At 38.6% G+C, this 25,656-nt stretch overlaps 1 protein-coding gene across 1 annotated transcript; it reads right to left on the minus strand.

Annotated features, from left to right (window-relative positions):
• Positions 1 to 3,580: 3,580 nt before the first annotated feature.
• GBP5 (guanylate binding protein 5) lies at positions 3,581 to 22,638 on the minus strand. The gene is made up of 11 exons (XM_045801833.2): positions 22,426 to 22,638; positions 19,020 to 19,228; positions 18,377 to 18,504; positions 10,642 to 10,751; positions 10,188 to 10,384; positions 9,591 to 9,833; positions 8,294 to 8,574; positions 7,102 to 7,314; positions 6,235 to 6,337; positions 5,766 to 5,947; positions 3,581 to 4,342 (listed from the first exon to the last, which is right to left on the minus strand). The coding sequence occupies exons 2-11, from the start codon at positions 19,207 to 19,209 to the stop codon at positions 4,226 to 4,228; spliced, it is 1,764 nt and encodes a 587-aa protein (XP_045657789.2). The 5' UTR covers positions 19,210 to 19,228; positions 22,426 to 22,638; the 3' UTR covers positions 3,581 to 4,225.
• Positions 22,639 to 25,656: the final 3,018 nt, after the last annotated feature.

The raw sequence follows: 25,656 nt of genomic DNA on the forward strand, positions 1-25,656 counted from the left end.
GTATGTTTCCCTTTGAATCTGTATTTTTGTATCCTTTGGGTAAATAGCTAGTTTACCTCTTTAGATAGGTTTACTCCTGGTATCTTATTGTTCTGGGTGCACTGGCAAAGGGGGTTGATTCCTTGATTTCTTTTGCTGCTTCTTTGTTTTTGGTGTATAGAAATGCAACAGATTTCTGCACATTGATTTTGTATCCTGCTACTTTGGTGAATTCACGTATAACTTCTAGCCATGTTCGGTGCAGTCCTTCAGGTTTTCTACATAGAGTATCATATTGTCTGCAAATAGTGAAAGTTTGACCTCTTCCTTGCCAATTCAGATGCCTTTTATTTCTTTGTGTTGTCTGATTACTGAGGCTAAGACTTGCAGTACTATGTTAAATAATGATGGTGAGAGTGGACATCCTTGTCTTGTTCCTCACCATAGGGGAAAGGCTCTCAGCTTTCCCCCACTGAGGATGATATCAGCTGTGGGTCTTTCATATATGACTTTTATGACGTTGAGGTGTGTTCTTCTATCCCTACTTGGTTGAGGGTTTTTATCAAGAATGGATGCTGTATCTTGTCAGATGCTTTTTCTGCATCTGTTGAGAGGATCATCTGGTTCTTATCCTTTCTTTTATTAATGTGGTGTATGATGTTGATTGATTTGGGAATATTGAACCAGCCCTGCGGCCCAGGATGAAATCCCAGTTGATTGTGGTGAATAATTCTCTTAATGTACGGTTGGATTCGATTTGCTAATATTTTATGGAGACTTTTTGCATCCGTGTTCCTCAGAGATATTGGCCTGTAAGTCTTCTTTTTAGTGGGTTTTTTGGAATCAAGGTAATGCTGGCTTTGTAGAATGAATTTGGAAGTTTTCCTTCCATTTCTATTCTCTGGAACAGTTTGAGAAGAATAGGCATTAATTCTTCTTTAAATGTCTGGCGGAATTCCCTTGGGAAGCCATCCAGCCCAGAGATTTTTGATTACTTTTCAGTTGCTCTGCTGGTTATGGGTGTGTTCAAATATTCAGTTTCTACCTGTTTCAGTTTGGGTAGTTTGTGAGTTTCTAGGAATTTGTCCATTTCCTCCAGATTGCCCAGTTTGTTGGCATATAATTTTTCATAATATTCTCTTGTCATTGTTTGTATTTCTGCGGTGTTGGTTGTGATCTCTGCTCTGTCATTTGTGGTTTTATCTATTTGGCTCCCTCCTCTTTTCTTTTTGGTAAGTCTGGTAGGGGCTTATCAATTTCATGAATTCTTTTGAAGAACCAGCTCTTAGTTTTCTTAATCTGTTCTGCTGGTTTGCTTGTTTCTGTATTATTGATTTCTGCTCTAATGTTTATTATTTCCCTTCTTCTGCTGGCTCTAGGTGTTATTTGCTGTTCCTTTTCTAGCTCCTTTAAGTGTAAGTTTAGGTTGTTTCTTGAGGCTTTTCTTGCTTCTTGAGGTAGGCCTGTAATGCAATAAAATTCCCTCTTAGGACTGTCTTTGCTGCATCCCAAAGGTTTTGGACTGGCGTGCTTTCAATTTCCTTTGCTTCCATGTGTTTTTTAAATGTCTTCTTTAGTTTCCTGGTTAACCCATTCATTCTTTCATAGGATGTTCTTTAACCTGCATGTATTTGAGGTCTTTGCAAATTTTTTCTTGTGGTTGACTTCCATTTTCATGGTGTTGCGGTCTGAAAATATGCATGGTATGATCTCGATCCTTTGTCCTCGTTGAGGGCTGGTTTGTGACCCAGTGTGTGATCTGTTCCGGAAAACGTTCCATGTGCACTTGAGAAGAATGTGTACTCTGCTGTTGTAGGATGAGATGTTCTGAATATATCTGTTCAATCTATCTGGTGTAGTGGGTCCTTTAAAGCCATTGTTTCCTTGCTGATTTTCTGCTTAGATGATCTGTCCATTGGTGTAGTTGGGATGTTAGAGTCTCCTACTATGATTGTATTATCATCAATGAGTTACTTTATGTTTGTTATTAATTGATTTATATATTAGGGTGCTCCCTGGTAGGGGGGGAATAAATATTTACAATGGGTAGATCTTGATGGATCAACGCCTTCATTATGATAAAATGCCCTCCTTCATTTCTTGTATAGTCTTTGTTTTAAAATCTAGTTTGTCTGCTATAAGTATGGCTACTTTGGCTTTCTTTTGACACCTGTTAGCATGCTAGATAGTTCTCCATCCCCTCACTTTCAGTCTGTGGGTGACTTTAGGTCTAAAACGAGTGTCTCATAGGCAGCATTTAGATGGATGTTGCTTTTTTATTCATTCTGTCTTTTGATTAGAGCATTTGGTCTGTTTACATTCCGAGTGATTATTGAGAAATATGAATTTAGTGCCATTGTTTTACCTGTAGAGTTGGTGTTTCTGGTGATGTTCTCTGGTCCGTCCTAGTCTTTGTTGCTTTTGCTCTTTTTTTCCCTACTCAAGCTCTCACTTAATATTTCTTGCAGGACTGGTTTAGTGGTCATGAACTCCTTTAGTTTCTGTTTGTCTTTTATGCAGACTCCCCACTGAGTGGGAGCCTAACACAGAGCTCAATTTAACAACCCTGAGATCATGACTTGAGCCCCAATTAAGAGTCAGATACTTAACCAAGTGAGCCACCCAGGCACCCAAATAAGTAAGATCTTTTTTTAAAAAAAGATTTTATTTATTTATCTGAGAAAGAGGACAGCAGGGAGAATGGCAGAGATAGAGGGAGAAGCGGACTCCCTGCTGAGCAGGGAGCCGGGAATGGGGCTCGATCCCAGGACCCCAGAACAATGACCTGAGCCAAAGGCAGATGCCACCAGGCACCCCCCCGCCCCAAATAAATAGATCTTTTTAAAAATGTCTGCAAATGTATTGCCACACCTCATATAGAGAGGTAGATTCCATTTCTCGTTGCCTTGAATCTGGGCTGTCCCTATGAACTATCCTGATACAATGGAATGCAACAAAAGGGGTGTCGAGTGCAAAATTGGGTCTTAAGATCTTAAGCTTGTAGTTTTGCTACTTGAAACACTGTCTTGGAAACTGGTCATGTGAGAATGCCATGCTATGCAGAGGACATGTTACATGTAGAGAGAGAGCAATCGTGCAAGTGGATAGCCTCAGGGTACAGTTGTGTCTTCAGTATTTATGACCTTCCAAATTTTTCCAATTTTTCCAGAAGATAAAAACAAAGTAGTAGAGTTATGTTTTTGAAAAATTTAATTGTTATTTATAAAGTATGTACAAATATATTTAAACAATCCATAATTTTAGAAAAAAATCAGTAGGCTTTTATATATGATTGCAAAGAATTAAGATCATGTAACTTAAGCACTAAGACAAGTATAAAATGAAATGAACCCCATCAGATTTTTTGGCACCTTATCCAGCATTCCTTATACCATTTATTTATAGGCTCTGAAGGATTATAAACATGTGACACACAGTTATTAAGCCCAATACAAATTGCTTCGTGATATAAAATATTCTATTTAAGTTATGCCCTTTGTGAGGATGAACAAGGAAAAGTCTTATTTAGGCCTCAGCCTATGACACAATGTCTATGCTGGTAGTTCTTTCCATCTTATGGAGTATCCCTATTTCATTACCATGCTTTTTTTTTTTCTTGTTGTTTTTGTTTTGTTTACAGCTTAGAATTTAAGCAGACTGCTTACTAATTGTACCCAGGAGTCACATCATTGTCCATAGATTGAGCAATGTCCATCCACATGAGAACCATACATTGTTTCCACTAAGAAGTTAGATTAGTAGTCCTTACTATTGGTGCCTCCCTCTGATGGCACCCAGCACAAGACCACTTGGTAAGAGTGATGCCCATCTAAGCCCATGACTTTGGCCTAATTGTACTTGACTTAGTCCATTGTGGATAACACCCCTCAGGCCACTTCCAATCCCCTCAATCCATAAATGGAAAATTGGAGGGATGGAATTGGGTTATAAGACAGTTTCCCCTGATGGAACCAATCCAGTATCACCCCAAATAGAGACAGTGATAAAATTCCCTTATTATACAATTCACAATCTCTTAAAGGAAGTGATCATCATGTAAACTATGGAATTATTGAAATGTACATTTTACTAATTACAAGCCTTATATCTTTATAACTATACAGAAGTTTGATACAGTAATTATGAAGTTTCTTTAAGTGGTGATTGTCCCAGGTTCTATAGTTTCTCATCCTTTTGTGTCTTTAGTGAAAGAGAACAAGAAGAGTTAGTTCTGATGTTTAACTCTTTAGAGTAAGATGCATGTATCATCCTGTGAAGCAGCATTCCTCTGGAGATTCTCAACTTCATTTTGAAGGCTTCTGTGTTCAGCTTCGATTTCCTTATTGAGATTTTCAGCCTTTTCCTAAAGAGTGTTAATAAAACAGTAGAGCTTAGCAGAAAGTAATGTCTGTATCACTTGAGGGGAAAAAGCCCAATCAGTGACTTTTCTTTGTTTATTTAAATCTGTCAGTAAGTAACAAAAGATAGTCGCTGAATTCTTCTTTTCCATTCATGTGCATTCCTCATTCCTGGTTTCCTACTTCTGTCATCCCTCTCCTTTTACCTCTTTCTCTAGCTCCAGAAACATCATCATCTCCCAATCCCTGAAATATTGGTGTCCCAAGAATTATATCCTGAGGCCCCCTACCCTTGTCCCCTTATTTTATACATCCTCCCTAGACACCTTTGTCACAGCCCAACTTTAATTCTCATCTACACAGAGAGGAATGCCAGATCTAGTTTGAAGAGGAGAGGCTGGGTGTCTAGGTGACCTCTACAATCAGGCAAGGAGTCTGAGCCTTTGCTGAGGCAATTTGTTCTAAGTCTCCACAGTTAGGGGGCAGAAGTACAAGGGCAGCAAGGAGATCAAGAACCCCAGGTTAACTATACTGCCCCTTGGTGCAGGGCTGTAATCTCAGAAAGTCTTGGAGCAGCGCCTGGAAAACTGGGATGTGCAGGTAGACTGGACCCCCTGGGGAAGGGCTGTCTCATATGGGTATCCACCTGAGATCTTCGTACCAGGTCTGTAGAAACAAACCACTGCAGATCCTGCTTTCTCAGAAGGCAGTTTAGATAATTTGCTAAGCTGATATTGGCATTGAGTTAGCTCTCTTTGGAACTTCATTTTTCTCATCACACCTAATATTTCTGCTTCATATTGAACAGGATAGATGAGAGCATGAATGCAAAGTGCATTGTACAGTGCTTGGTTAATAGGAGCTACTGCTTTTTGAGTGATGGTAATAGTAAAGGACTGAATGAAATAAACTGCAAGCTAAAGGCCTTTAGAACCACTGATGATCAAGGCAAGGACAGAGGCACAGACACAAAAGGATGAATTAATTTAATAAGGTAATCATAACCAAAGAAGAAGACTGTCTAGAGCAATAAACAAGATAACAACAATAACAAAAACCTAATTGCCAGGGGATTGAAAGGTCCTGGGCTTTTATTTAACAAATTTTAGTGCTCTTTCTAGAACAGGCACAATTCTAAACACAAATGTTCTCATTTAATTATCAAAATAACCCTATAAAATGGGCATTATTACTGTCTCTGTATTCCACAAGAGGAAACTGAGGCACAGAGAGGACAGATAGTTTGCCCAAACCATGTATATCGTAGGAGGTAGAGCTGGGATTCATACCCACAATGTCTGACTCCAGAGTCCTTGACCAGTGCCATAATACTGTGCTGCCTCTCTCCCTTGTCACTGCTTCATGCTCTCATCGATACAGGGAGGGGAGACATGATTAAAATCCTGAGACGGAATACTTGAAAAATACCTGGAATCGACGTTCTAGGGCCCTCTGCTGTTGTTGGAACTGGTACTCTCTGATCATTTCTATCTGTCTCATTCGTTGCTGATGGAGCCACTCCCTTTGCTCCATCATTTGCTGGTTATACCTCTGAATTGCCTCCAGCCTCTGTGCTTCAAACGTCGCAGCCACTGCTTTCATACGTGCCTCTGAAAAAGAAGAAAATGACAACCATCTCTAGAATTAGAGAGCCTCTTCCTTCTGCTTCCCACTCTTGTTATTGCTACTACCTCATAAAGAAAATTCCCTGGAACTGTTTCCCTTCCAGGGAACCATACTGCAGCTGACAGTATGTGCCCTACTCAGATTCAGCCCGAGGAGCCAGGAATCTTCTTTGCCATTCTTGCTCTGATTTAGGGATCACAGCTGAGCCAGGTGAAATTCATTTAAAATGTGTAGAAAGATGTATCTTGCATGCCAACCATTTCCTTCTCACCTTCTATCTCCTTTTGCCTCTGTGTGAGAGCCAGGTCTATCTGTAGGATAGCATCGCTGGTAGATTGTCTGGACTGTAAATACTCCTGCAGAACTTTCTCAGCCTGGGGACCCCAAAAACATGCAGTTACAAGTAGCAAATGGGGATTAAGAATGTTATAAACCTTTATTTCTTTTTCATCCATGGATCTTTTCCTTCCTGGAAGTGTTCAGCCCTGTACTTGGTAACACTCCCAATGAAGCCTCTTTTGTCTCAGGGGTGGCCCCAAGCTCTGGGATGGCCAGTCAGAGCACCCAAGGCCACTCGATGCAAAGAATTTGGGTACAGGTGGGAAAAGACTGCACTCTGGGTGTCTGAAAGACTGATATGGATGCTGGGAAGATATGCTCTCTCCCCAAGACTTCGAGCACAAAAGATTAGTTAAGATTTTGAGCTGTTGGTCTCACACTGCTGCCGTGTGGGCTGAACCTGCCTGAGAGTGAAACCATTAGTGAGGAAAACAGAACAAAAAACTGAAGTGGAGATTGGAAAGAGAGAAGGAAGGGTTAAAATTTATGATGTTGTTTGAACTCCTGAACGTAGCTATCCTTGCAATGACATTTAAATGTTTTGCTTTTAGTTTATGTAAGACAGGGAATTATCATTTTTTTCTTAGTTAACATCAGTTACTGAGATTCTGTGCCATGTAACCAAGAAAGTCCCTTCATTATAAATGAATGTTCATGGTTGCAGTGAAAGTCTGGTGATTATGGTGATATGGTTTGATTCCACAGCTATCATTAGAGAATACTTTCTTCCTGTCCTCACTGGTTTTTGAAAGAAGCCCCTTAACAGTTTCCTGCAATTGACAGATAAAACTTGGAATACCTGCATTCCTTTCCTGGGCTCCCAATAGTATCTTGCTTTCAGCAATTCTGTCTTCTGAATGAAGAGACGATGTCCTCCTGGTTTTGAATAAATCCCCTGCATCACTTCATTTTCTAGAGGACCAAAAATAGCCCGAAGTAAAGCTGAGCAATGGTGTGATGATGCCTCCATGTTCTGTTCATGTAAGTCATTCTTTTTTGCTTCTAGTCGAGTCTTCAGAGGGACAGAGGTCCAAGGAAAAGATGTTAGCCAACACTTCAGCATTTCTAGAAATGGTTCTCAAAAAGAATCTTTTTTTTTTTTTTATAGAAACTAGAGGACTACAAGTAATACTATATTCTTCCTACCTAGCCTAGAAAAGTTCCAAAGATGATACACTGTAGAAAAATGACTTCGCTTTTGTGTTTGAAATCCCCTGAAACCTTTCTTTTGCTATTTCTGCTTTAGATATCATCTTTAGACTACAGATCTCTAGCCTCATGCCGTAATTTTAAATTTTTTAAAAAGATTTTATTTATTTATTTGCCAGAGAGAGGGAGCAGCAGGCAGAGGGAGAAGCAGGCTCCCCACTGAGCAAGGAGCCCAATGCAAGACTCGATCCCAGGACCCTGGGATCATGATGTGAGCCGAAGGTAGATGTTTAACCGACTGAGCCACCCAGGTGTCCCAACATGCCATGATTTTAAATGCAACTGCTGTTTTACAGCATTTCTGGTTTTAGTATGACACTCAGCCTGAGATTCCCAGTGAGTAGGGGGAATGCAGATGTAGTGTATGCTATCAAACCTGGAGATATAATCTTTTAGTAGACCCATTTGGCAATTCTGTGTGCTTGATTAATAAAAAAGGAAAGTTAATGAATACTTTCTGAATATACTTTATGAATAAAATGTTTTAAGGAAAAGATGGCTTAAAAAAATTAGTCCATGGTTGTACCATGGTAGGGTGAGTCGTGTGTGTGTGTGTGAAAGTTTCAGAATCTGTAGGGTTCAGAGTAGTTATGTGTTTGTTTGTTTTCAGAATAGGTGATATGTTGATCAGGTAAGTGATAATCATTATTTTCTAGTCTAGTAAGGATTGCTTTTCTTTATTGAGTCCCCATTTTGCCTTTCATAGCAATAAAAAGCAACTTTGCCTCTTATTGTTTATAAGCCCCCATGAACTAGAGAAAAAAAAAAAAGATGATAATTACCTCTAATTCCTTCTGAAACTTTTGGTCCATATCCTTGAATGAGTTCTTCATGAAGACTTCTGTGGCCTCTCTTTCACTTTCCCTGTGCAGGTCCAGCAGCTCCTGGAGAGTTTCTGTGGGGAGCTGCACTTTGTGGCCCATCTGCTGGTCATAGTGGGCAATGGCCTTCTTTACTGCTTCTGAGTTCTTGATCTGGGCCAAGGCCAAGACTGAGTTCTCCATGCAGGGCAGATCCCCACGGCTGATGGCATTAATGTAGGTCAGCACTAGGCTCTTTAGATCTTCACAGGGGGAAGATATGCTTGTGTTATTTGCAAGAAAGAAGGCATGCTCTAAACAGGGTAATTCTATGAATGTTAATTTCACAATGCATTGCCTGCACTTTTTCAGCTTTCTGCGCACTGTTCATGTGGTCCAAATAAGGTCCTTTGGGAAACTGTGTGACCAAAAGAAAAATTGTTCTTTCTTTGGGAAAAGAGTACTCAAAGGGGAAAATTCAAGATGTATGTGATCATCTACATTTCATCCATTTCTCATTGAGAAATAAGAAAATGGTCATGTAAACATGGGCATATTTGTTTGATTAGGATGCTCTATAGGCCTTTTACCTCTTTACTTTTCCCTTTCTTTCCCTCTAGGTTTCTGTTCCCTTCAGAATTCCCTTTCGTCTTTCACTCTGATAAGTGTTATCCTGCTCTGAAAAAGCACAAAGTGAGCACATTAGACCAGGTCTCCTTTACCCTTTGTTGAAACTTTCCTGTTTGTCTTTCTTGTCCTTTGCATACTTTTGTTTGCACTCAACTTCCTTCTAGAAGGCGTAATAATTTACAGACTTCTGAGACATACAGACTTTAGGAGAAACTGGATCTAGAAGTCTGCTTAGATTTCTTTTAGGGTTCTAGACAACCTGGGCCTCTGTTTAATGTTCATATGAACTCCCTTCATTTCTACAGAGAATGTGTATGTGGTCCTCATTTTGTGTCTCTCAAAGACTGTGACATAGAATAAGTATCTACTATATTGGTTGAACAAATGGTGCCAACCCATGTGGGTTCAATGGTGGACCACTTATGGGGAGAACTTTTTTAACTTGACCTTTTTTTCAGGTTACATTTCTATTTTTTCCTACTTTGAAGGGATTACTAAACACTAGAAATAATTTAATAACTATGATACACATGATTTTCTTGGTAGTAACTGACTATGCATTTTCAACATTGACAGTGGAAGGAGAAACTTACAATAGTGTCCCATTCTTTATGTTGGATTGAAGGAAAATCCTAAAAAAGATACTCACGGGGTCCATTGACCTTGATACCTCCTGGAAGAGTTTTAGTCTTGGAATGGTTGAAGATGTAGGAACAGAATGCTGCCACTTGTTCCAAAAATTCCGGCTCTAGCTCATCATTAGGCAGTGTCTCAAGCTGAGCAAGCTTCTTCCGGTGAGTGGGAGAGTCAAAGATAAAACATTTCCTTACTGGAAAGAATTCTTTTATACATAGACGGGGCAAATTGAAATTTTGAACACTTTCATTAGTGCCTGGGGAAAGAAAAATAGAGTTTATTTAGTATAAGATTAACATTTGTGTTAACTTATTCTCCTCGAATAAATGTGCCTTCCACCTGATGTTATTTATTTCAGTACATCTTCACAGACTCTAAGCAAAAAGCTAAAAGGTAACTAATCAGGGAAAGGAAAAAAGAAAAATTTGCTCCAAGAACAGAGGAGTAATACAATTTTATATTGAGTCTATTAGTTCACTATAAATTAGTATTTGTTTGGTAGTTTAGCCAGGTGAGTAAATATAGGAAACTATGAATTTAACCACCTACACCTGAGAAATTATTTCTTTTATTTCTTTTTTTCTCTTTCTAAAACTGAAGTTCCTGTTACCTTGCTTTAGCCTCAGGGAATTCTCCAGGTATTCATCTGCTGTGATGAGTTGCCCATCTACTTCCAGGGTTAGGTAGAAATCTCTCAGAGTCCATACGAAGTCTGGACAGAAGCTCTCAAGGTTAGTTGCATCTTCAACCCCTTCAAGATCAGGTGAGGATACTTTCCTGAGCAGATTTGACAGTTCTGTCACATAGCTGGGATGCAGTTAAGGAAAACTCGGTGGAAATAGAACTTCATCTAAGCCCATATATTTAATTCCATGTCTCCCTATACTTTTATTTTCCCTTTGGGTCTTAACTCCTTATTTCATCTGTAAATTTAAGGACTCTTTTTATTATACCTTTAATGCTTACATGTTTTCATTTTTGTGTTTGATTCACAAACTCAACAAACACAGTTGGTAAATATTGTTCTCTCAGCATTGGTGCCATCTTGGACCACAAAAGGATACTGCAATAGGTCAATAGCCCTCTGGTCAATTTTGTTCATAGTATTGTATACAAAGATACTGCTCAGTAGTATTACCAGTGCAAAGATCTGGGTATCATTTTTCTTGTCACCCTAAAAGAACAAACTTCAATCATGTCTCATGGTATTTTTAGATGAGCAATCATTAAAAATAGGCCCTTGACTTACAAATGTTAAACAAGATAAGCAAAAATGATTATGAGAAACATATGAACATTGAATAGTGTAGTTCTATTAGCATTGATAAATTTATACAGAACCATATATTGTTAACTCACCAGTTTTCTTTTTTTAAAATTTATTTATTATTATTATTTATTATTATTATTATTATTTAAATTTTACGTAGTTAACATACAGTGCAATATTGGTTTGGGGAGTAGAATTCAGTGATTGGTCACTTACCTAAACACCCACTGCTGATCATAACAAGTGCCCTCCTTAATACCCACCACCTGTCCCCCCCCCCCCCACCTCCCTCCATCAACCCTTAGTTTGTTCTCTATTGTTAAGAGACTCTTATGGCTTATTTCCCTCTTCCCATATGTTCATCTGTTTTCTTTCTTAAATTCTACATATGAGTGAAATCATATAGTATTTGTCTTTCTCTGACTGACTTCTTTCACTTAGCATAATATAGCCCAGCTCCATCCATGTCATTGCAAAAAAAGATTTCATTCTTTTTGGTGGCTGAGTAATATTCCATTGTATATGTGTACCATTATTTCTTTATCCATTCATCAGTTGATTGGTATTTGGGCTCTTTCCATAGTTTGGCTATTGTTAATAATGCTGCTAAAAACATTGGGGTGCATGTATCCCTTTGAATCTGTATCTTTGTATCCTTTGGGTAAATACCAGTAGTGCAATTGTTGGATCATAGGGTAGTTCTATTTTTAACCTTTTGAAGAACCTCCATACTGTTCTCCAGAGTGGCTGCACCAGTTTGCATTCCCACCAGCAGTGCAAGAGGGTTCACCTTTCTCTGCATCCTTACCAACAGAGTTGTTTTTTGTGTTAATTTTAGCCGTCCTGGCAGGTGTAAGATGCTATCTCATCATGGTTTTGATTTGTTTTTCCCTGATCATGAGTGATGTTGAGCATCTTTTCAGGTGTCTATTAGCCACCTGGATGTCTTTTTTTTTTGGAGAAGTGTCTATTCATGGCTTCTGCCCATTTCTTAACTGGGTTATTTGTGTTTGGGGTGTTGAGTTTGGTAAGTTCGTTGTAGATTTTTTATAGTAACCCTTTATCAGATATGTTGTTAGTAGATACCTTCACCCATTCTGTAGGGTGTCTTTTAGTTTTGTTGATTGTTTCCTTCTCTGTGCAGGAGCTTTTTATCTTGATGAAGTCCCAGTAGTTTATCTTGCTTTTGTTTCCCTTGCCTGTGGCTATGTGTCCAATAAGACGTTGCTGCGGGCAAGGTCAAAGAGGTTTCTGCCTGTGTTTTCCTCTAGAATTTTGATGGTTTCCTGTCTCATATCAAGGTCTTTTATCCATTTTCAATTTATTTTTGTGTTAGGTGTAATAAAGTGGTCTAGTTTCATTTTTCTGCATGTTGCTGTCCAGTTTTTGAAACACCATTAGCCGAAGAGACTTTTTTCCATTTGATATTCTTTACTGTTTTGTCGAAGATTAGTTGACCATATAGTTGTGGGTCCATTTCTAGCTTCTCTATTCTGTTCCATTGATCTGTGTGTCTGTTTTGTGCTAGTATCATACTGTCTTGATGATCACAGCTTTTGTAGTATAGCTTAAAATCCAGAATCATGATGCCTTAAGTTTTTTTTTCTTTTTCAGAATTGCTTCTGTTTGGAGTCTTTTCTGGTTCCATACAAATTTTAGGATTGTTTGTTCTAGTTCTATGAGAAATGCTGATGGTATTTTGATGGGGATTGCATTAAATGTATAGATTGCTTTGGGCAATGTGGATATTTTAACAATGTTTGTTCTTCTAATCCATTAACATGGAATGCTTTTCCATTTCTTTGTGTCCAATTTCTTTCACAAGTGTTCTGTGGTTTTCAGAGTATAGATCTTTTAGTTCTTTAGTTAGATTTACTCCTAGGTATCTTATTGTTCTGGGTGCACTGGCAAAGGGGGTTGATTCCTTGATTTCTTTTGCTGCTTCTTTGTTTTTGGTGTATAGAAATGCAACAGATTTCTGCACATTGATTTTGTATCCTGCTACTTTGGTGAATTCACGTATAACTTCTAGCCATGTTCGGTGCAGTCCTTCAGGTTTTCTACATAGAGTATCATATTGTCTGCAAATAGTGAAAGTTTGACCTCTTCCTTGCCAATTCAGATGCCTTTTATTTCTTTGTGTTGTCTGATTACTGAGGCTAAGACTTGCAGTACTATGTTAAATAATGATGGTGAGAGTGGACATCCTTGTCTTGTTCCTCACCATAGGGGAAAGGCTCTCAGCTTTCCCCCACTGAGGATGATATCAGCTGTGGGTCTTTCATATATGACTTTTATGACGTTGAGGTGTGTTCTTCTATCCCTACTTGGTTGAGGGTTTTTATCAAGAATGGATGCTGTATCTTGTCAGATGCTTTTTCTGCATCTGTTGAGAGGATCATCTGGTTCTTATCCTTTCTTTTATTAATGTGGTGTATGATGTTGATTGATTTGGGAATATTGAACCAGCCCTGCGGCCCAGGATGAAATCCCAGTTGATTGTGGTGAATAATTCTCTTAATGTACGGTTGGATTCGATTTGCTAATATTTTATGGAGACTTTTTGCATCCGTGTTCCTCAGAGATATTGGCCTGTAAGTCTTCTTTTTAGTGGGTTTTTTGGAATCAAGGTAATGCTGGCTTTGTAGAATGAATTTGGAAGTTTTCCTTCCATTTCTATTCTCTGGAACAGTTTGAGAAGAATAGGCATTAATTCTTCTTTAAATGTCTGGCGGAATTCCCTTGGGAAGCCATCCAGCCCAGAGATTTTTGATTACTTTTCAGTTGCTCTGCTGGTTATGGGTGTGTTCAAATATTCAGTTTCTACCTGTTTCAGTTTGGGTAGTTTGTGAGTTTCTAGGAATTTGTCCATTTCCTCCAGATTGCCCAGTTTGTTGGCATATAATTTTTCATAATATTCTCTTGTCATTGTTTGTATTTCTGCGGTGTTGGTTGTGATCTCTGCTCTGTCATTTGTGGTTTTATCTATTTGGCTCCCTCCTCTTTTCTTTTTGGTAAGTCTGGTAGGGGCTTATCAATTTCATGAATTCTTTTGAAGAACCAGCTCTTAGTTTTCTTAATCTGTTCTGCTGGTTTGCTTGTTTCTGTATTATTGATTTCTGCTCTAATGTTTATTATTTCCCTTCTTCTGCTGGCTCTAGGTGTTATTTGCTGTTCCTTTTCTAGCTCCTTTAAGTGTAAGTTTAGGTTGTTTCTTGAGGCTTTTCTTGCTTCTTGAGGTAGGCCTGTAATGCAATAAAATTCCCTCTTAGGACTGTCTTTGCTGCATCCCAAAGGTTTTGGACTGGCGTGCTTTCAATTTCCTTTGCTTCCATGTGTTTTTTAAATGTCTTCTTTAGTTTCCTGGTTAACCCATTCATTCTTTCATAGGATGTTCTTTAACCTGCATGCATTTGAGGTCTTTGCAAATTTTTTCTTGTGGTTGACTTCCAGTTTCATGGTGTTGTGGTCTGAAAATATGCATGGTATGATCTCGATCCTTTTGTCCTCGTTGAGGGCTGGTTTGTGACCCAGTGTGTGATCTGTTCCGGAAAACGTTCCATGTGCACTTGAGAAGAATGTGTACTCTGCTGTTGTAGGATGAGATGTTCTGAATATATCTGTTCAGTCTATATGGTGTAGTGGGTCCTTTAAAGCCATTGTTTCCTTGCTGATTTTCTGCTTAGATGATCTGTCCATTGGTGTAGTTGGGATGTTAGAGTCTCCTACTATGATTGTATTATCATCAGTGAGTTACTTTATGTTTGTTATTAATTGATTTATATATTAGGGTGCTCCCTGGTAGGGGGGGAATAAATATTTACAATGGGTAGATCTTGATGGATCAACGCCTTCATTATGATAAAATGCCCTCCTTCATTTCTTGTATAGTCTTTGTTTTAAAATCTAGTTTGTCTGCTATAAGTATGGCTACTTTGGCTTTCTTCTGACGCCTGTTAGCATGCTAGATAGTTCTCCACCCCCTCACTTTCAGTCTGTGGGTGATTTTAGGTCTAAAACGAGTGTCTTGTAGGCAGTATTTAGATGGATGTTGCTTTTTTATTCATTCTGTTACCTATGTCTTTTGATTGGAGCATTTGGTCTGTTTACATTCCGAGTGATTATTGAGAGATATGAATTTAGTGCCATTGTTTTACCTGTAGAGTTGGTGTTTCTGGTGATGTTCTCTGGTCCTTTTTAGTCTTTGTTGCTTCTGGTCTTTTTTTCTCCACTCAAAGAGTCAATCTGAAAATTTCTTGCAGGACTGGTTTAGTGGTCATGAACTCCTTTAGTTTTTGTTTGTCTAGAAAACTCTCCTTCCCTTCTGAATAACAACCTTGCTGGATAAAGAATTCTTGGCTGTATGTTTTTCCCATTCAGCATATTGAATATTCCTTCCACTCCTTTCTGTTCTGCCAAGTCTCTGTATACAGATCCCCTAACAACCTGATCTATCTTCTCTTGTAAGATAAGGACAGTTTCTCCTTTGCTGCTTTCACTGTTCTTTCCTTGTCTATCTATTTTGTGAATTTGACTATGATATACCTTTAGATGGCGGGCTTTGGTTGAATTTGGTGGGTGTTCTCTGTGCTTCCTGGATTTTGATGTCTGTGTCCTTCCCCAGATTAGGGAATTTTTCAGCTATAATTTGTTGGAATACACCTTCTGCCCCTTTATCTCTCTTCTGGGACTCCTATGATATGAACGTTACTACATTTTACTAAGGTGCTGTGTTCCCTACATCTACCTTCATGTTCCATTACCTTTCTTTCCCTCTTCTTTTTGGCTTCATTTTCTGTAATTTTACCTTCTGTATCACTGGTTTGTTCCTCTGCTTCATCCATCCTTGTTTTTATGTGTCCATTTATGTTTACATCTCAGTTATAGGATTTTTAATTTTGGCCTGACAAGATTTTAGTTCTTTTATCTCTGTAGTAAGGGATTCTATAGTGTCTTCTATGCTTTTTTCAAGCCCAGCTAGTATCCTTATAATTATTGTTTTAAATTCTAGTTCAGACATCTTACTTATGTCTGTATTGATAAAATCCTTGGCTGTGAGTTCTACCTCTTGTTCTTTCTTTTGGGGTAAATTCCTCCATCTTGTCATTTTGTCCAGAAAAGAAAAGAAGAAAGAGAAAAAAACCACAACAGAAGAAAACCCAAACAAAGAAAAAGACAAAACAAAAAACAATGGAAGGAAAATAAAAACACGAAATAAGAAAACAGAAAAAAACCCACTAGATCCTGGGTGTATTTTGGTCTGCTCGTTAAAGGAATCTAGATCCTAAAATAGGAAAATAAAATAAGATAAAATGAAAGTAGAAAAAAATAAAATAAATATGAAAAGTATATAATAATTTTAAAAGTTAATAAAAGATTAATAAAAGATTTGGAACTATAAGAAAATAAATGAAAAAATAACACATTTAAAAGAAATAAAAGTAAAAAGGAAGCTCAATCCTATTTCCCCTGGAACTGAAGCTTTGCAGCACTTCATGATCAATAAATTTGATGCAACGTAGTTGTTTGTGCTGGTCTTCTGGGGGAGGGGCCTGCTGTGCTGATTCTCAGGCTGACTTGTTTCTGTGGAAATGCTTCTCCAGGGGCACAGAGATGGGGCTTGGTATAAGCAGTTCCAGCCTCCAGTAGGTGGACTGTTTTGCTCCCTGAAGGCTTTCCAACGGTGTTCGCTTTTCTACTCGTGGACTTGCAGTTTTTGTTCTCTCAGACCTCTGATTGACTTCTTGCGTGTTCAGACTAGTTTGATAACTACCTAGCCATGTTCAAGGGGTGAGACAAGCTCAGAAGCCGCCTACTTCTCCACCATCTTAACTCCTCCCCCCTCACTAGTTTTTGTTAGAACTAGTTAGGTATTTGCAGTGGATAGTCAAAGTTAATGTGGTAACCAGAGCACTTAAAATCAAGATTTTCATCAAAAACAGAAAAACAAGTATTGGTGAGAATGTGGAGAAAAAGGAACCCTTGTGCACTGTTGGTGGAAATGCAAACTGTTGCAGCCACTGGGGAAAACAGGGTGGAGTTTCCTCAAAAAATGAAAAATAGAACTACCATATGATCCAGTGATTCCACTACTGGGAATTTACCCAAAGAATACAAAAACACTAATATAAAAAGATACACGAACCCCTATGTTTATTGTGACATCATTTATAATAGCCAAAATATGGAAGCAACCCAAGTGTCCATCAACTGATGAATAAAGAAGATGTGGTATAGATATATACAATGGAATATTACTCAGCCATAAAAAGATGGATTCTTGCCATATGCAACAACATGGACCTACAGGGTATAATACTAAGTGTAATAAGTCAGATAAAGATAAATACCCTATGATTTTACTTATATGTGGAATTTAAGAAACAAAACAAGCAAAGAGACAAATGAAAATAAAAAATAGACTCTTAACTATAGAGACCAAACTGATTATTACCACACGGGGGGGGGGAGGGGTAGTGGATGGATGAAATAGGTGAAGGGGATTAAAGTACACTTAACAGTGATGAGCACTGAGTAATGTATAGACTTGTTGAATTGCTATATGATACACCTGAAACTAATGTAACACTGTACATCAATTATATTGGAATTAAAAAATAAAAGGAAAAAATCAAGATCTTCAATTGTGTAAAATAAATTTGGCCTATACACATAATGTGTATATTTTATGGACTAGTTATTATACACAGGACAATTCACATTACTGATTTTGTCTAATACTAAAGCAATGCTGTGAGATATGTTTATAACCACTATTTTCATGTTACAGATGTGGAAACTAAAGCACAAAGTGAGGTAAGCATTTTGATTTAGTGGCAAATGAAAAGCAAGATGAAAACATGAAAAATAAGGGAAGTGCAAGGGGAAGATTCCATTGGGTGCTAGAGCCAGCTCTTATGAGCTCACAAGAGCTGATTGTACACATCTGTTCTGAACCCTGAGTTTAGACACTTCACTTTGGAAGCTTGGAATCAGCTTTGATGGGAATATTTAGAAAACTGGCAAGCCTTCCTCCTAACTCCCACACAGTGGGGGTTAGATACCAGCATAGAAGTGGAAAAAGCCCATGTGTTTACTATTCAAGTGCTAAGTTGGATAAGACCAAAAGGAAAATGAAAGATCTGGGGAGATTTGCTTGTCAGAGTCAGAGGGTGACAAGTGCCAGAGCCCTTTTTTGAACCCGGGATCCTCTGACCCGGAGCTCACTACTAATCACTCTTCTCTGTAGGATCAGACTCGTGACAGTGGTTTTATTTGTGCCATCCTTTCCACATTTCAGTTAACTGCCTAGCTCTATCTCAGTGTCTTGTCCCAGTCATGATTCTGGCTTACAAATACATTTTTCTCATCTCAGATTTCCAAATTTTGACTATTAAAAATAGAAAGGGAAAAAAGTATACTCTGTCAAACAGAAGTGCAAATTCAGAAAAACAAAAACAAAACCAAACCTCCCTGTGTAAAGAATGTTCAGAGGTGAGGAGGAATCAAAAGGAATTCTTGTTCCTTACCTTGTCTACATCTCCTAGACCCTCTGTGTCAAGAAGAACTAGGGTGTAGTTCGGCTTCTTGGGATGAGGCACACACCACATCCAGATCCCCTTGGTGTGAGACTGCACTGTGGATCCGATAGAGAAGCCTGCAAGGGGGAAGGGAGACGTAGTCACAGAGGAGGGGATCTGAAAGTTGGAGACCTTCTTGGCAACTGAGCTAGGGTTTAAGGAATGCAAGATGAGGACACATCAAAAAGTATAACCAGTATTGACCTGGATTAGAATAGAGGAATGGGAAAATGAGAGTATTGAATACCATCGGTTGTAAATTTGATGTTTTTCCTTTTTACAGGAATGTCACATGCCTAAAATTTTAGTGGTTTATAATTGCATGTATAGAAATTATTTTATTGATGTCTTACTCCTTAAGATAGGAAAATATGCTTTTTCCAGGGAGAAACTAAGAGAAGAAAAGTAGGTGATATGTCAGGAACAGACCTCTGCCTTTGTTTCCCAGAAGATAAGTACCCACCTGTGGCCCAAACAGTAGCTTTCGGTATTACTCCCTATCTCGGACTTTCTCTCCTTGCATCACCGTGCTCCATGCTGGCAGTGTGGGTGGACAGAAGGGACTCAGCAGAGTTATGCTGGTGCTACTCACCCTTGTTCTTTCCAGCCAGCTTGTTCATCAGGTAGGATTTGCCTGTGCGGTAGAGGCCCACAATAGCCACCACCACAAGAGGATTCTTATTGGCTGACAGGATCTCCAGAGCTTCCTGATTAGCCACCAGTTCCCCCCCAGTGTTCTCAATGAGGCACACTGGGGCCGGCATGTGGCTGTCTGAGGCCATGTTCAGGGTGTTCCCTGGTCTGCAAGGGAAGAGATGAGATAGATTGAAATTTCCAGTTTTACAGAAGAGTCATTTTGCTTCCTGAACTTGGGGACATATTACTTCCCCAAATGGCCAAAATTTCTGAAGAAATTTTTGAAAAAAGGACAGCAAAGAGGATCATAGTAAAATAAGTTCTAGGCCCTTTTGAGGACTCTTATAGGCTACCCCACTGGTTCTTAAGTATTTGTTGGGCATAAGGAAATCCATTTCCTGAGTTTTACCTATTGCTAATTTAAATCTGGCTCTTTCCCTTTGGTTTTTTGGCTTGCTTGTGTTCCCTAGTTTTTACCTCCTTGAATCCTTATATTGAATCTTTATGACCACCATTTGTTATATTTCTTGCTTTTACCCTTTATCAACTTGCTTCCCTCTAATGTAGGGCTGTGTCTAGTCAAACTGTATTATACTAAATGCTGCCAGGTCATTATGGAGCATAATCTAACAAATCATAATTGTTTACTTCTTATAGCTGTACTTTTAAAAAAACTATTTATTTATTTATTGAAAGAGGATGCACAAGCCAGGGAGGGGCAGAAAGAGAGGGAGAGAGAGAATCTCAAGCAGCCTCCATGCCCAGCACAGAGCCCAACTTGGGGCTACATCTCAGGATCCTGAGATCATGACCTGAGTCGAAACCAGAGGTCAGGTGCTTAACCGACTGAGCCACCCAGGTACCCCTCATAGCTGTACTTTTAAAGAATTTTTTGTATAGTTATAGTAGTGCCTTCTTCAGTCAAAACTTCAATGCATGATTGTTTTATGAATGAGAGAGTGAGTGAAAATACCTTCGTAAGTAATACTTGGCCATTGACTTCTGGACATCAATTCCTATAACTTGAAGAGTTGCTGATAAAGCATTTTTAGGCTGAGACTCAAGCAAATATTTGTTTTTTTGCCTTGCCTTATTATAAGAGCAATTTTCTTCCATTTTAGAAGTGGTTATTTACTATAGAAGCTAAAAATCCAATATTTGCTTGACTTTTTCTTTCACTAAAATCTTACAATGAAAAGTTATGGATTCCCTTATTAGCCAGTGGTAGAAACTACTTTTTAAAAATTATAAAAACCTATTCTCCCCTCTTCCTCATACCTGATGCTTTGGAGATTATTCAGGTGACAACAGACTGCTTAAGAGCAGATCATAGGTGATCCTTTGCAAATGGCACAGCACCATGGACATGGGAGCCAGGAAATGCCCAGGCCAACCTGAACCCAAGGAGGGATTCCATGATTTTACAGATTCAAATGCCAAGTCTGTTTCCATTCTAAAGCATCTCCAATACAGTATTGGTACCGTACATTTGTAGGTTTCTGGTTGCCTGATTTATATAGAGCAGGGGTCATGATCATTTTTAGATTACAAAGATATGGGGAACTGGCAGTGATGATCTACAACAGTTAGCTAGAAAAGCAGAAGATACACAATCTAAATCTGTTTGCAGATATTGGAGGCTTACAAGCTCTTGTGCCTTAGGGTGATGCCACTAATGGGAGAGAGAACTAATTGGTCTGAATTTTCAGACCTCCTAAAGAATAACATTAGCACTGTGTATTTATCGTAATAGAAGTATTTTGCACATTGCTCCCTGATGTTATCTGGGTGACATCTTTAATGCTTTTAGGAGAGCCCAATCTCTAAAACATCTTTGCAGATTCAACATGAACACAACCCATATATAATTAACTGTTGCTCTGCCTTTCCTAGCCCAGCCTGTGATGTGTGCTCTGAGATGCATCCTTCTTAACTCTGTTAGAGACTGCTAAACTTTCGTAAATAAAAACAATGCAAGGGGGGCACCTGAGTGGCTCAGTAGGTTAAGCATCTGCCTTTGGCTTGGGTCATGATACTAAGGTCCTGGGATCAAGCCCCACATCGGGCTCTCTACTCAGTAGTGAGTCTGCTTCTCCTTCTCCCTCTGTGATCTCTCTCACTTTCACTCTGTCTCAAATAAATAAATAAAATCTTTTTTTAAAAATGCAAGAATGGATACACACACACACACACACACACACAATTTGGCTTTGAAGTAAGGCAGACCTAATTTCCAATACTAGCGCTATAACTGGCTATTTGTATGACATTGGAATTTCTACTCAACACTCTAAGCCTATTTGTGAAAAAATAGAGGTAAGTAAATATTTATTTATACCAGTATAACTTCTAGCTTAGAAAAGAGAGCTGAAGGAGAAGGGGAAAAAAGTATAAAGAAGGAAAATGCCAAGAAATACAGGGGAAAATATTCAGTAGTGCTAATGACGGGGTTTCTAGAGGAAATCATCTGTTATCAGCCATACAATTCTAGTTGGTTTTGTTTGTTTGTTATTATTGTTTTGGTTCTGCTTTGTTTTGCATTGTTTTTGGTTTGAGTTTGGAGGAGGAGGAAAGGCTTTTAGCAAGGAGATAAGTGGAAATCAAGAAGAAGATGCATGAAGCATGTGTAATGATAAGAAATTCAAAGGTATGAGCTCTGAGGAGCAAACAAAATGGCCAGACAGTATTGATGGGTCAAGTTGGGCAACTCAAATGAAATGATTCATAGTAGTAGAGACAATAGAGTAGAAACAGAATCCAGCACAAGAAACCTTAAGGAATGCGTGTGTGCCAGAAAATAAAAATTCATTAATCCAGGGCTATTTCTAAAGGAAGAAATCCATCTTACTAGGTACGAGACTATGACTAAAAGTATATAGCTGTTTTCATTAAACCTCTTCATTGTTCACTCTGAGTTTCAGTTTTTTTCTTTCTCCGTTTTTAACAATGTAAGCAAACTATTTACCTTATATCTCATTCATTGCTTTTTCTCATAAAAATAATACAGTTGTAGTTCTTCAAACTTTCAGACTGCAGTTTGAAATAACTTAATCAGGTTTTATCAAAAAGGTAACTTAAGTGGCAGTTATGATCTCCGTATTTCTCAAGGTGGCAAAGAAAGGAAAACAGTGTTAAGACATTTCAGATTGTCAGTTTAGTCCCCACTCGTGCTTGTGTCTGATTCAGCAGTAAGCAGATGTAGCTGGGGTTCAATGAATTCTGCTACCTGCCTTAACATCACAATTTAGTCTTTAATGGTGTCTAATTGTCCACATCAGGCTTGGCTGCACCCTATCCTGGATAGAAAGTTTTGAAAACATTCTGAACTTTGCAAATCTTTTCCACCCTTGCCCCAGTCTTACCTTAACTGTAAAGTCAGTAGCAGAGATCCTTTAGAGCTGGTAAGAAAGCTGCTTCCCTGAGAATGTGCTAAGGGTTCTTTGTCCCTCACTTTAGGTCTTTTGGTTTCTGATCTACTTCTTTCCTAGTCCTGGGGATTTCTTACCAGCACCCCCTCCCCCAGACCATCATGGACAAATGATTAGAATATGAAGTACAAACCAAAAGTAAGAAGAGTCTTCAAAACCTGACTACAGAAACTAAAACCACAAGGCAAGCTCAGTGACTAGTCATTTCAACGGTAATTTCCTGAGTGTTTTCTGGTGGATGGCTGGATGTTTGCCCTGAATTCTCAGAAACTGCATGTTGTTAGTGGAAGAGACTTGTTTTTGCAATTTTTGAGACTGATATCAGTTGTAATTTTTTTTTTTTGCTACTCTAAGCCTGGTCCTCAGGGCTGTAAGGAACCATAATAAGTCCACAGTTACAGTGACTATAACCCCAAAGTATGTCTGAGTTTTGTGATTATACCATTTTTGTTTGTTTTTGAGGAAGCAACCATTCTTTTTTTTTTTTTTTTTAAGATTTATTCATTTATTTTAGAGAGCACACAGGGCTGGGGGAGGGATTGAGGAAGAGGGAGAGAGAGAAAATCCAAGCAGACTCTCTGCTGAGCATGGAGCCCAACCTGGGGCTCGATCCCATGATCCTGAGATCATGAGCTGAGCCAAAATCAAGAGTCGGGTACTCAACCGACTAAGCCACCTAGGCACCCCAGGATGCAGCCATTCTATGCTACACACAGAATAAATTGCTGTATAATTTCAGTGAAAGAAAATTAACTTTCTAAGGAGATAAATGCTGACAAGTTTTAAATAACTTGAAAAATGATCAGTCATTACTGGGTCAACAGTTTTTTGCAACTGTATCTTTCATAAGTCAAGCAAATACTCAAACTACTTTGAATACCTACCATATACTGCAGTGTTCAAAGACAAGCAAGAGACAAACACATCATAATCTCTATGAGGAAATTTCTATCTTGATAAGTGCAATCTGCTGCCTCTCCCACAACCCTAAATCCATTTTCCCAAGCATGTAAATATTTTTTTTTGGTTTGTCTTCTTTATCTTCAACCATTGTCTAATAGTGTTGGCACATTTTTCAGAGCTTCATCACTTAGCTTTATGTACAACTATCAACCACCGAAGATATTAATGATAAAAAGTACTCTAAGTCTCTTCTTACTATTGAGATATTATTGACATAGAACATTGTATTAGTTTTAGGTGTATAACAATGATTTGATATATATGTATATCATGAAATGATTATCAAAATCGGTTTAGTGGGGTGCCTCGGTGGCTTAGTCATTAATAGTCTGCCTTTGGCTCAGGACGTGATCCCGGGGTTCTGGGATCGAGCCCCACATCAGGCTGCTCCGCTGGGAGCCTGCTTCTTCCTCTCCCACTACCCCCGCCTGTGTTCCCTCTCTCGCTGGCTGTCTCTCTGTCAAATAAATAAATAAAATCTTAAAAAAAAAAATCGGTTTAGTTAACATCCATCACCACGATAGGTACAAATTTTGCTTATAATGAGAACTTTTAAGATCTACTCTCTTAGCACGTTACAGTACAGCATTGCTAACTGTAGTCACCATGCTTATTTACCTTGTAACTGGAAGCTTATACCTTTTGACCATCTTCACATATTTCTTTTTCTTCTCTTGCATTCTTCCTTTGCGACTTGATTTTTTGTAATGGTATGCTCAAAATATTTTTATCTTTATCTTTTTAGTGTCTACTATGGGTTTTTGCCTTGTGAGTACATAAAACAGAGTGATAATGGTATATTTTAAGTTGAAACCAGCTTAAGTTTGAATGCATTCTAAAGCTCTATATTTTTACTCCCTCACACCTAAAACATTTTATGTTTTTGACACTACAGTTTACACATTTTTATCTTGTCTATCCATTAGCAAATTATTGTAGTTATCTATTTTTACCACTTCTTTTAACCTTTATATTAGGTTTATGAGTGACTAACTTGCCACCACTACATTAGTTTATTCTGAATTTAGCTATATATTTACCTTAATCTTTACCTGAGATTTATACTTTCATATGTTTTCCTGTTACTAATTAGTGCTTTTTTTTTGTTTCTGCTTAAAGAAACACCCTCAACTTTTTATGGTGATGAACTCCTTCAGCTTTTGCTTGTCTGAAATACTCTTCATCTTCTTACATTCTCAAGGACAGCTTTATTGGCTAGAGTATTGTCAGTTGGTAGTTTTTTTTCTCCAGCACTTTGGATATATCTTGCCACTCCCATCTGGCCTGCAAAGTTTCAGCTGAAAAATCTGCTGATGGTCCCGCAAAGAGTTCCCTAGCAAGTAGTTTTTCTCTTGCTGGTTTTAAGATCCTCTCCTTGTCTTTAATTTTCCGCTAATTATAATGTGTCTTGTGGGTCTCCTTGGATTCATTTTATTTGGAACTGTCTGGATTTTTGGATCTGGGAGTCTGTTTTCTCCCTCACGTTAGGGAAGTTTTTAGTCATTATTTCTTCAAATAAGTTTTCTGGTCCTTCGTCTTTCTTTTCTCCTTCTGGGATCCCTACAGTGCAAATGTCGGTCAGCTTGCTGCTATCCTGTAAGCTCCTTAAGCTATCTCCATACTGTCTCGTTTTTTTTCTTTCTGCTCCTCGGTTGGATGAATTCTACTGCCCTATCTTTTTGAGTTTGCTGATCCTTTCTCACCTTTTTTTTTTTTTTTAATTGAAGAGAGAAGAGGGTGAGGGAGAGGCAGAGGGAGAGAGAGAGCATCTTAAGCAGGCTCCCTGTCCAGCACAGAGCCCGATATGGGGCTTGAACTCACCACCTTGAGATCATGACCTTAGCCAAAATTAAGAGTCAAACACTTAACTGATGTAGCCACCCAGGCACCCGTATAACACTGTATGTTGACTATACTGGAATTAAAATAAAAATTTAATACAAAACGAAAGAAAGGGGTACCTGGGTGGCTCAGCCACTTAAGTGTCCAACTCTTGATTTTGGCTCAGGTTATGATCTCAGGGTCATGGGATTGAGCCCCGTGTCAGGCTCTGCATTCAGTGTGGAGTCTGCTTGAGATCCTCTCCCTCTGCCCCTCCCCCTGCCTCACACTTGTGCCCTCTCTCTCTCTCTCTCAAATAAATAAATAAAAATGTGAAGAAAAACATACAGTGTTATATTAGTTTCAGATGTACAATATAGT

The sequence above is a fragment of the Ursus americanus genome, chromosome 12, assembly GCF_024610735.1.
Source record: "Ursus americanus isolate L20-20 chromosome 12, mUrsAme1.1.p, whole genome shotgun sequence".
Classification (NCBI taxonomy): Eukaryota; Metazoa; Chordata; class Mammalia; order Carnivora; family Ursidae; genus Ursus; species Ursus americanus.